The sequence below is a fragment of the Polypterus senegalus genome, chromosome 5 (genome assembly GCF_016835505.1).
Source record: "Polypterus senegalus isolate Bchr_013 chromosome 5, ASM1683550v1, whole genome shotgun sequence".
In the NCBI taxonomy this organism is placed as follows: domain Eukaryota; kingdom Metazoa; phylum Chordata; class Cladistia; order Polypteriformes; family Polypteridae; genus Polypterus; species Polypterus senegalus.
This window is the reverse complement of record NC_053158.1, coordinates 165,444,970-165,457,051: the sequence shown is the minus strand read 5'-3', so window position 1 is coordinate 165,457,051 and position 12,082 is coordinate 165,444,970. Positions and strand designations below refer to the sequence as shown.

At 38.3% G+C, this 12,082-nt stretch overlaps 1 protein-coding gene across 3 annotated transcripts; it reads right to left on the bottom strand.

Moving 5' to 3' along the window:
• Window positions 1-2,098: 2,098 nt before the first annotated feature.
• idi1 (isopentenyl-diphosphate delta isomerase 1) lies at window positions 2,099-11,064 on the bottom strand. Of its 3 annotated transcripts, none has more exons than XM_039753574.1 (5): window positions 10,722-11,064; window positions 8,799-8,971; window positions 6,163-6,255; window positions 4,751-4,881; window positions 2,099-3,114 (listed from the first exon to the last, which is right to left on the bottom strand). In XM_039753574.1, exons 1-5 carry the CDS (start codon window positions 10,781-10,783, stop codon window positions 2,797-2,799), a joined length of 777 nt encoding a protein of 258 aa, XP_039609508.1. In that variant the 5' UTR covers window positions 10,784-11,064; the 3' UTR covers window positions 2,099-2,796. The 3 variants fall into 3 exon arrangements, with proteins under 3 accessions (XP_039609508.1, XP_039609509.1, XP_039609507.1); XM_039753575.1 differs by having other exon boundaries at window positions 10,638-10,747; XM_039753573.1 differs by lacking the exon at window positions 10,722-11,064 and adding an exon at window positions 9,738-10,621.
• Window positions 11,065-12,082: the final 1,018 nt, after the last annotated feature.

Sequence of the window (12,082 nt, the reverse complement as noted above, 5' to 3'; positions counted from 1 at the left end):
TGGATAATAGTCATAAACATTACATAATGATATATGTAGGAGTCTGACTTCACGTAGATTATCATCCTTGTTATTAATGCTGTTGTTTCATCCTGTTCTGTGTTGCTTGCTCAATAAAGTGGGTGCGTCTTAGAAATGCTTCATCGTTCAGTTTAAGTGAAGTGAAAATGCAAATTTAGGCTCTAGCTCCGCAACCAAATGGACTAAGTTAATTTTGCAATACAAATATTGTTATACACCTTGAAATATTTATTCAGTGATGTTACGGAATGATAATGTTAAATCTGCTAGTGGCTAGTGAAGCAGATGTTAAGATGATATGCACTCATCTACAGGAAAGGACTACTCCTGCTCTTTTCCAATGTACTGTAAACATGACTGATGTTCTAGCATATCTAAGAATCTTTAAGGAAGACAAAGAAATGGAAAAATTTGAAGAGAATGTGCTGCGTGTTTCAATCTTCACCCCTTTAAACACGATAGCGAGAGCACTGCAGCCTCATTAATCAATCAGTGTGTCTGTTAAGCACTTGTACGACCAGAGACCATGAACAGCATGTGAAGTGGAGCTCTGTTGTGGTTTAATTCACGTGTTTAATGTGGATTATAATTTACTCTGAATTTCAACCTAAACTGTGGTCTTTCTATCAGTGTGAATCCGTCATGTATGTATCAGAAGCATGGCACAGCACACACACAACTGAACTGTGCTCTTGCAGCTTAGAAGCTGTCCCATCTGTGGCAGGTGGTACAATCTTCCTCTAGCTCCTTGAGAAACACTAAGGCTGTTTCTTTGTATGGTTTGCATCAAGTAGGCAGCACTTATTGTTCAGTCCTCTAGTACTTGTGTTACTTAGCCCCAGCTACAATACCTTCTTGGAACTCTGTTGTTACACTCCACCAGATCACAGATGAGGACATATGTTCTGGTGTGACCCTTTAGGCACCATTACTGTACCTGGCTGCTCCTTTGCTATACTCCACAACATATTCTGGCAGTATTGATCATTCTAAGATTACCCATTACAATGTTCCATTTACATCCAAATGAGCAGTCTCGTCCATTTTCTTTTTGAGTGAATTCACACACAGTCCTTGGGGAGCTGTAGAGCTAATTTAACACTAGAATTACAGAGCCTATGAAAAAACTTGTAGATCCATCCCAGCTTAAATCACTTCTCACCTCTCTGTCAGCGTCTTTTGTCCTTTAAACGTGTTGATAAGCAGCAAGCAACCTGCTGTCACATCCCCCACCAGCACACAGTTTTCTCAGCTCAAGTTTGTCTACTTGTGTGTCAGTTGCTTGAAGTTGTATAGAGTGAGAAGTCAAGCAAAATCACACCTTTTATAAATACTATATCGTTATTTGGAACACATGCATTTCATGTGTGTTCCTTGTCTACAACGATCTATGTAAACACACTGTTAAAACAGAAATGTTTTTCATGTTTTAGTAATAATTGACAAAATGTAGACATGAAGTGTATAATGTGTGAAGCCTGAAGTCCAAATATCAAATAAACACTTTCACAAAAGTTACAAATATAACAGAACAAGTGCGCTTCTATTCAAAAATATAACGGCAGAAAAAATCACACACATTAGGGTGCGACATTGACACGCATTTACTACGACTGCTTCAGTTGCGCAATGGTATCAACTGTTGACTGGTAATCAAAACTTCATGGGTTCGATCACCGACAAGTCTGTTTTAGAAGTGAGCTGCTCGTATTACTATTTTAGAGTAAAAACATACATTTGATTCCAGTCTGTAACAGCCGGTGTAATTTATGATACTTGTAAAAGGTTAGCTTTGTTTTTTTTTTATTCAGTTTCATTCTCTCAGCGAAAGAAATTGGTAACTGCGCTGCTGCAACAAAATTTGAGTTGTCTGTGAAACTGATGGGAGATTGGAGGAGGCAAGAAGATGTATTAAAAAAAAATAAATAAAAAAGTGCCACATTTTTAAATGGGAGTACAAGTTGGGGTCTGATTTTATAATCGATTTTTCGGTTTCAAGACCCGACGTATACATGAGTATATACGGTAATCGCATCTTCACAACAGGCAAACATACTTCACTGTCTCACACATCCCCTACTGTTTTGTTTAGCAGCATTGCACTTTTATTAGGAAACTTTCAGACACATCTCTTCATCAGTTCAACACATGTTTAAGTTAAAGAGATTGGTGAAATAATAATTAAAGAAATACACATACTACCCTGAAATCATAACCAGGCTGATCTATGTCGGCAGTGAAAGCTCAATCTTCATATCAGTTTACACAAGCCAGTATTTGACCTCATCAGACAATTGGAAACACCTTTAGCAACATGATCACAATCACTAAAAAGATGGCCAAAGGCCTCTTTGTTACACACCATTCTGTGCAGAAAGCACTTCATAAGACATCTCATATTGTCAAAGCTTATGGGGGTACTGAACATTTAACAAGACATATTTCATCTGTATAAGTTGCTAAGCCTGTTCCTTCCTTCTAAAATTTTAAAGTGTTCCTTTCCCAGAAGTTCTATAAACACGTGTTCTCCAAACGATAAACTTAAAAACTTATAAAACTAGTTTGCACTCTCCAGCACAAACTATTAAGTTTACACCTGTCACTTTACATTAATATAGGATAATTTAGTTATCTGTATGCTTGTCCAAATGCAAGTAAGTGGTAAACACTTCCCTAAAAACAGAAAAAGTAAATGTGCATTAAGTTAAACACCACATAAAAAGCCATTAACCTTTGCAAAATAAAATGTTCTCATTCTAAACCAACATGTAGTCCTCACATCCTGAATATTTTGTCATGATCCATAAACTGTTTAAGGTTTTGAAGGTTATCCCACCACTTGAACAAAAATTTGTCAGCAATCAGACTGAACCAAGGAGTGATCTTCAGTTCGCCTCTCTTTGCTTTTGCCAGCATCTCTTTGAGTTCCTCTTTGGTTACAAAGCAGTAACTTTTGATTTCATTGGAGTCAGGATTTAACTCCACGTCCTTCTGAGCAAACAGAATGTAGTCAATTTCATGCTCTCCCCAGATCCCATCTGACTGGGCTTTATAATGAACGCGGGTCAAGTATGTGAGATCCTCTGGAGGCACCTGCAAGCAGACGAACAGCAAGAAATTGTTTACATCAAAGTGCCATGGTGAACTGAAGTATATGAAAGTTAAACGCTTCCTTCCTTCCGTCCGTCCGTATTCAGAAAAGGAGTCGGCAAATGATTAAGAGGCTTGTGGCAAACTCATCATTCAAGTGGATATGGATTTGTGCTCTTGCATGCAATACATTAATAATGTCAATTTCACATCAATTAAATGTGTTACAAGACTGTATTCACAACTGACAAAACATCCCAGTTCTGATATCAGCAATAACTGTTGCCTTTTATGAAATGCTTTATTACTTTTGCTTGTAAGAAAATCAGAAAGCAAACTCAATTAGTCTGTGCACCCCATTACATCTTCTATTTACCCACCAGGGAAAGACCACTGAATTAAACTGAAAATATCTTTCATCTTCATTATTTGTCACTTGAGTTGATATTAATGCAGTTCAAGGAGTTAAAGAATTTAGCTAGAAACAAATTTAGTTGCTAGTTTTTTACACTTCATTAAATTTAAATTGCATTTCTTTCTATCATTCAGATTTAAATCTGTTTTTACAAACCATCAATATAGATGATAAAATAATCTTCAGGCAAGTAGTAAATGCTGTATCTTGCAAAATTACTTTATACCTTTAAATGGCTACTTTTCAATTACACTGAATATACAAGGTGAGACACAAAAATAACTGGATTGGTAAAAAATATTTATTGATGAAAACAAAAATAACTGGATTGGTAAAAAATATTTATTGATGAATGACACCATTCTAAACACTGTCACCTTCTCTATACTTCCCCCTCCCGATCTCTATACTGCTCCACCATACGTATCCTCCATTGATTGAAACAGTGCTGGAAGTTCTCTTGCTTGAGGCTCTTCAACAGGCTTGCCGTTTGTGTCTTCACTCCATCCATTGAAGAAAAACTGTGTTCCCTTCAGGTCACTTTTGATTTTTAGGAACAATCACAGGGTGCTAAATCAGACGAATAGGGAGGATGATCGAGGACAGGAATGCTTTTGTTAGTCAAAAACTGCTTTATGAAAAAAAAAAAAAAATTCACGAGAAATCCAATGTTGATTCGCGGTTCTATACTTTCACCCGACATTATGTAGCGATTGTTGTGCAAATACTGACTGGGCTATTTATAGGATATAACTAGCCTCTCGGCGATTTAAGAGGGCGTGTAGGAGGGGATATCGTTCTATGATTCACGTCCAGCCGACCTCCAGACGGTTTTCCAGAAAAGCCCCAACCCCAGTCCGGTTATTTTTGTGTCTCAACTTGTATGTGCTAAGAAAAATTTTGTAAAATGTAAGTTATATTAAATACAATGGATGTTCAAAAAGTTTCTGCACTTTTTTCAAACTCTACTTACTAAGAATTTCAAAAACAAATGACACCACTTTTCTACATAGTCATTTCCTTTGAGATACAATTTTCCCAGCGTCATTGCAACTTTTTAATGCCATCAGCAAAAAATGTTTTTGTTTTTACTGTTTCCAACAAAAATATAAAAAAGCGTGGAAACTTTTTGAATGTCCCTCATATATAAAAGAAAACAAATTATTTACATTTTGAACTACAAATTTTTCAAAGCAGAACTTATTTTCAAAAAATGAAATATACCTGCTCCAGTGGGATACCAAGCTCAGCTTTCAAGCGACGTTGTGCAGCTCTCCTAACCCCAAGAGCATCCTTCTCATCAAGTTCCAAAGTAGTGTGCAGTGGGTGACTACAGCAAGTGTTTGTAAAGCAACCTGTTAGTAAAGGTAAAAGATCCAGAAATATGAACCAGTATAAGCAAAACATCTAGAATCAGGAATGGCTGTTCATTTTCTACACAGTTCTACTTTATTGTTCATTCCATACATTATTATAGATTATGAATAAGGTGAAATTAAACAAGAAAGTGCTGAGTACTTTCAGCCAATTGTTTAGCAGAAGTGTTTAATGAAATGCTACTGTGCTTCCTTTATACCAACAGTACAGTAAGTGCTAAGTGCCAAGTCAGAAGATTTTCTTTTCCCTTCTTTTTAGCTATTCTCCTCCGGGAGGAGGCCCCAGGGAAGACCCAGGACATACTGGAGGGACAATGTCTCCTGGCTGGCCTGGGAACGCCTCGCGATTCCTACAGAAGAGCTAAAAGAAGTGGCAGAGGAGAGGGAAGTCTGGGCATCTCTGCTCAAGCTGCTGCCCCTGCGACCTGATCTCGGGGAAGAGGAAGAGGATGGATGGATGGATGGATGGTGTGAGAGGGGTTTGTCATTTGTTGTAATATAATAATTTATTGAACTTCATTAAAACGCCCCATTTCCCCATGGAGACAAATACAGTATATGTTTAAATATCCACTTGAAGGGAACATTTAAAAAAAATTAATATATTTTCTACAGCGTGTTTAACACTAGAATTACCAGAGCCTACGAAAAAACACGTAATTCCGTCCCACCTTAAATCGCTTCTTAAATCCCTTCACACCTCTCCGCCAGTGTCCTTTGTCCTCTAAATGTGCTGTGATAAAGAGAAGCTAGGAGCAGCCGGCTATTCCATCCCGAACTTCACTCTCAGATACTCAATCAAGGCATGAGCTGAGAGAAGTGGAGTTTTAGAGTGGAAATAATAGATCATTATTTGGAAAACACGCATTTCTGTTCCGTTTCTACAGTAATCTGTGTACACACATTGTTAAAACAGAAACGTTTTTTATATTCTAGTAGTAGATGACAAAATGTAGACAAACTATATAATTTATGAAGCCTGAAGTCCAAATATCAAAGAAACATTTTCACAAGAGGTAAAAATATAACACAATAATTGCACTTTTATTCAAAAATATAACTGCAGAAACAAAAAGCCGCCTTAACATGCGACATTGACACCTGACACCCGTTTATTGTAACTCACGACCTTTTGATTCCCAGGCGGGAACTGATTCTATTGCACCACGGAGGAATTTAGCACTGCATCTAAAACGAATGACAGCAACATTGTATTCCGAAAGGTTTACACCTAACAATACAATTTCTACAAAGACTTACCTGGGAAGGTAATTTTGGCATCCGACCGTTGTTGTAACAGCAGTTTGTCTTCACTGTTAAACAGGAAGACACTGAAGGCTCTATGCAACAAGCCTGTGGGGAAGCAAAAAAAAAAACAACAAACTGAACTTGTAAATCTCCATAAACAAGTTCTTAGAGGCACTACCCAATATTATCAGAGACTGCCATCACTTCCATCCATGTCCTTTCGGGTGTTCTTCTTACCCTTATTCACACCATCTCCAACTCAGTCTACTTTTTCACCTTGTCATACTCCCCTCCCCTGAACAGTATACTTCCTCTTCTTTAGTTAATCTTCCTCCTAACCCTTCCCATACAAAGGTCTAGATCAAGATCTGTGTACATCTGCCCATTGTTTTCACATCCATCTACATGAAACATTTCATGCAAGAAGCAGAATGTTTCCACTTTCTTTTTTGCATTCAAAAACTACCTCACACACCTTCAACAAAATGTAAACTCTGCATGTTTAGAATTATCCTTGTATCACAAATTCTAGTCAACACTTCCTGTTATTTCTAGTGAACTCCTGGGTCAAATGGGACCACTCCTGACACAAGTACAGAGGGAGATACCCAGGGGCAACAGGACTACAAATATGAACCTACTCAGCTGGATGGATCCTCCTGATGTACAGAACTAGCAGTTCTATCCCAGGGTATCCTCCCATAAAGTTGTGTTCCACCGACTCTATTGGGAAGAATAAGACAAACACCCTGGCGGAGGAACCTCGTTTCAAATGCTCATACTCTCAAACTCATTCTTTTGCCAAAGCTTATGACCACACACGATGGAAATGTTGTTTGGTAAATCATAATCTCCAGCTCCGATTTCAGTTCTGCCTCCATTCTCACTTATGAACAATGTAGTACTTACAGTCCTTAGAAAAGCTGCTTTTCCCTACATGTATAAAAAGCATAAACCACAAATATTAAGTAGAGCACCAAGCACTCAGATTTTGAGATTCTAATTCTCATCCCAACTGTTTAACACCAGTGCTCAGTGTCCACAATGACATGATCCAAAAAAGACATCAGAATTTCCAAAGATTAATAATAATAATAATACATTTTATTTATATAGCGCATTTCCCATGCTCAAAGCACTTACAGAATATAAGAACGGTAGGGTATACAGTATATAGCATTATACAAACCAAATAAATAAAGAAGACAGTGAATTCAGAGAAAAAAAGCCTAACAGACAACATAATTGATGGCCTAGCACACACACACACAGGTTACATGAGCATCTTGACAGAGAGGTAAACTGAGAGAAGGGTAATAAAGTCAAGTAGAGCTAAAAGCCTTCCTGAACAGATGAGTTTTGAGTTGTTTTTTTTAAAGAATTCATGGAGTCAGCTGATCTAATTAATTTCGGTAGGGCATTCCAGAGTCTGGGCGCTATACAGCTGAAGGCCCTGTCACTCATGGAGTGAAGATTAGTGTGGGGCACAAGATTTCCAGAATCAGAGGACCTTAGTGGGCGGGCAGGCACATAATGATGGAGAAGGTCACTGATGTAGTTTGGTGCGAGGTTATTTAAGGCTTTGTAGGTTATTAGTAGGATTTTATATTCAATTCTGTAAGACACAGGGAGCCAGTGAAGACGGAGAAGGATGGGTGTGATGTGCTCGCTGCTGCTGGTTTGAGTAAGGACTCTTGCAGTCGTGTTTTGAATAAGCTGGAGCTGTGATATAAGATTAGAAGGGGCACCTGCCAGCAGCGAGTTACAATAATCGATGCAGGATGTGATAAAAGCATGGACAAGTTTCTCAGCATTAGAAAAGGAGAGGAAGGAGCGAACACAGGATATGTTACAGAGGTGAAAGTAAGAAAAAAAGCCAACAGCCAGGTCATCAAACTAAATATTCTCTTTGCCTCAGGTGTGAGGCTAGGGATCTGTACCGACAAATGGAAGGTTGGAGTCCTGTAAATGCCAGAAGTGATTCCATTCTGTTGGACCCTTGGTCAAGGCCCTCAACCTATAGTTGCTCAGTACCGAGTAGGACTTTAACCTGAATCCAGCCCTCAAGTTTTCCCTGCAAGCTGGAGGACCTGCTTGAAGGGAAAACTTGAGGGTCGGTGGCACAACTGGCACTCTAATCACTGTTCCATTACACACGAGTTAGTGTGGTGCCGAGATGTCACCCGTTGCATGGCTGAACTCGGGTCCTAATCTGGAATCCTGAAGTGGTTCATCGTATGGATGGTGCAGCAATGCATTGTATCAGTGCATGCTCCCAACTTCACATGCACTTGAATATACAGATAATTTTAGTAGACAGGATAATTTAAAGGCTGCACGTCAGCCAATAATGTCATCTTGGCTTTATTGGACAGATCTCCACTGCACACTAAAATACCGTAGTTTCTTCTGGCCATTAGGATGAGAAAAAGCACTTCCAGATCTACAAGAGTAGTGGAGCTTCTACATCAAACAGAGTTGAAGACATATCTCAGAATCTTTTTAAAAGCAAGAATAAAGGCAATAGACAACTTATGCATCTGCCTTCATCTATACCTAATGTCGTAAACTTTTGGTAGTGACTTTAAGAAGGAAGAGAGCAGAAGAAGCCACACAAACCACAGATATCTTTCCATTCATTTGCTTACCCTTACTGATGTTTGAATTCAGATGACAGTTTTTTTTCGTGTCTGCCCCAAGTTTACAATCGTTCTCATCAATCAGAATGCACATCTCTGAGAGAAGCTGGACTTGCTTCTCATCCAGGTTATCTGTATTTACCTCAGGCATCCTGTACAGCTTCTGGTAACTTCCAAAATACCTAGGATGGTAAGCGAACAAACACAACAACAGTCTTATTTATTCACTGTAAATGTTAAGACAACAATGACATTCTTACTCGTGTGTCTCCCACAGACTAGTGGCAACAGTACATTGTCAAAAACAATGAATACCTTATACATCAATATATACTGGACAAGAAACACCCATACAATTTTCAGTTAGTTACTATTTATATACTCACTAAGCAAATTATTAGGAACACTACTGTGTAAATCCTACTTTTGATCTCCAACCATCATTAATATTTTGTTGGATGGACTCGCAATATGTTGTAAAAATTCCTCTGGTTGGCGTGGACATGACTGCATCACACAATATCTGCAGACTTGTCACCTTCACATTTACGCTGTAAATCTCCCACTTCACCACATCCAAAACAAATAAAATCCAAGATTTTACTGGATTCAGATCCATTGACTGGGAAGGCCAATGAAGAATACTGACCTTATTTTAACATTTATAAAACCAGACTGTAATGATGTTTGCTTCGTGACAGGAAGTACCCATTAAAGGATGGGAAACATTTGCCCATAAAGTGATGGATGCACATGGACAGCCACAACACTCAAAACTGGCTGTGGCATTCAGGTATATTGAATGGTATTAATGGGCCCCAAAGTGTATCAAGGAAAAAAAAAATCCCCACACTATTATGCTGCGGCCGTTAACAGCAGCCGTCGCCTGGACTGTTGACACAAGACAGATTGGATTGGATGTCCCCCACTCCAAAATTCACAACTAACCATTCTGGTGAGCCAGTGCCAAGTGCAGTCTTGCCTGACAGGAGTAGAACCTGATATAATCTTCTGCTGTTGTAACTCATTCACTTCAAGGTTCTGAAAAGTTTTAAAGCTCACCATAGCTGTACAGAGAGGTTACCTGGGCTACCATGCTCCTTTAAGAACGTATATTAAAAGTTAAATGCCCTTCAATTGCAGGAACAAGTAGTGTAAATCTCAGGTGAGCAGTGAAGAGCCCCAGTACTTCTTTTCTTGCTCCCAGGTTTAAGTCAACGCACTTGGCCCATTTGATTTGTCATGTGTCCATTCTTGAATTTGGAGTACTAGGCAGGAGGAGTTTACCACTGTCTTTACATGCAATAGTACGCTCTATGCGGTTTTCTTGTATTTTAGATCATAAAACTGGTCGCTCATATAAAGTTTTCATTAACAAAAACTGCCGAGATTGAGTGTAATGTATGGATTACAATTAACTTTTATTAAGAGTAACATTCTCATTTGCGGTTTTGTTTGATGCGGTTTATTTAAATGACCACATTACAAAGACAAATAAAAAAAGAATCGCTAAAAAGACAAGGAGCTTATGAAATCGTATAATAAAAAACGTTAGGAAAATACAAAAGTATACAAATATTTCCAAAAGATATTATTTTTATATCGTGCGGAGTTTTTAAATTTTAAAATAAGTCAAATAAAAATAAGTAAAATGAAATCACTATTAGGCATTTTATATACCCAGAATAAATAACAAGCTACATCAGGAACCTGCATCCTAACCACACAAGACATGTTACAAAGTAAGGTTCACCGTTACATACACAGACATAATTAACTGCATACGCATGCTTTATGGTTTCGCATGGATTACGTTTCAACATATTTTTGAATCACTCTACAACTTACTGAAGTCACAAAAATTCACGGACTGTAATGGAAGAAAAACTCTTCTCCTGCTCTTCTACCTCGCCATCCACGGGCTAACCTTACCTGCGCAGCAGAATACCACGGCAAACGAGTCTTAAATGCAACCCTAATCTTTTCCCTGTCATCGTCTGTAGCTGTAAGCACGCACTGGAGCTCCGCCCTATGACGCACACGTCAGCGCCGCCTACATATCACGTGGCGTCGCCTGACTCCTCCACTGCAGCCAATCATTAAAACTCTGCCGACACACACGCCATCGCGCCACTGACAGTCTGACAGCGTTAGCTGGTAAGGAAAATAATCCAGGTGAAGTATCCAATACACCGATATGTCTCTTTCACCGTCTTTTGTTAAAAACTGTCTGTCTGGCCCAAAGTAACTATTGCTCTTCAAGATTCATGCTGCGTCAGCGCGCACAGTTATGAAAGAGCATCTAATGAGCGACGTCAGTCCAGGTGATGACGGTGGCTCAACGAGGTCAATCAGTGCTTCAAGATACGAACAAACCGATGTACATTAAAATCGCACAATCACTAATTGCATATGCATGTAAACTAGCGCATTTAAATAACTCTAAACCTGGGAACTCCAAAACTTTACTGTTGAACTTAAACAAAATACAATCACTGTAAGTTTACTGTTAATAACTGTTTTTTCTCAGCAAAATCACGATTGCCATAGGGCAGTGGAATGAGTTCAACTCAGATCCTGGAGGGCCGCAGGTTTTCATTTTAGTCACTTTCTCTATTAGTAACCAATTACTAATGCAAACAGCATGTTTTCATTGTTAGGTGTTATGGAATTGGTGTGGATTGTATTTTGTAAATAAAAATTACTTTTATAAAAAAAAAATGCCTTGATTTCAATTGACTTGCATTTTAATTGTTTCATTTGTACTTTAACGAGCAAACAAGCCACAATGAGATGCAAAGCGAGCCAAAAGGAGACAAGTCAAATTTAGATCTCATTTGTATCTGTGTCTTTTATACAATATCTAATTCAATAAAATAAAGATCTGAGAAATAATGATCATGTCGTCTATAAAATATTTGAATGGTGATCTCAGAAAAATGAAAATCAATTTTGAAAATAACAGAATGAGAATAGCAACATACCACAGAATTAAATCACATGTCTGCAAAATTTAACCAATAAGTTGTTTTAATTGCGAATAGTTATTGTGTCCATAAGAATTACTCATGAACACTTTGAAATCGTTTTCAGTGCCACCTGAATCACTGGTAAGAAAAAAACTGCATACAATACACTGTTCAACTCATCTTGATGTTTATTTATGCAAGATGTCAAGCTTTTTGGCATCCCCCCTCCCCCCATTCTTGGCAAACTAGACCTGAAAAAAAAAAAACACTTTTGGCAACTAGGAAATTACACTCTTTTGATAATGAGTAAACCAAAAGGTGTCT

What these genes read in the sequence shown, in the direction of transcription:
- idi1 (XM_039753573.1), bottom strand. Translation starts at nt 9,817, where the DNA reads ATGAGTTACAACAGCAGAAGATTATATCAGGTTCTACTCCTGTCAGGC. An exon ending in GAATTCAAACATCAGTAAGG is followed by an intron (nt 6,256 to 8,798) that starts GTAAGCAAATGA and finishes GCTTCCCCACAG; the next exon opens with GCTTGTTGCATAGAGCCTTC. An exon ending in TTGGTATCCCACTGGAGCAG is followed by an intron (nt 3,115 to 4,750) that starts GTATATTTCATT and finishes GTCTGCTTGCAG; the next exon opens with GTGCCTCCAGAGGATCTCAC.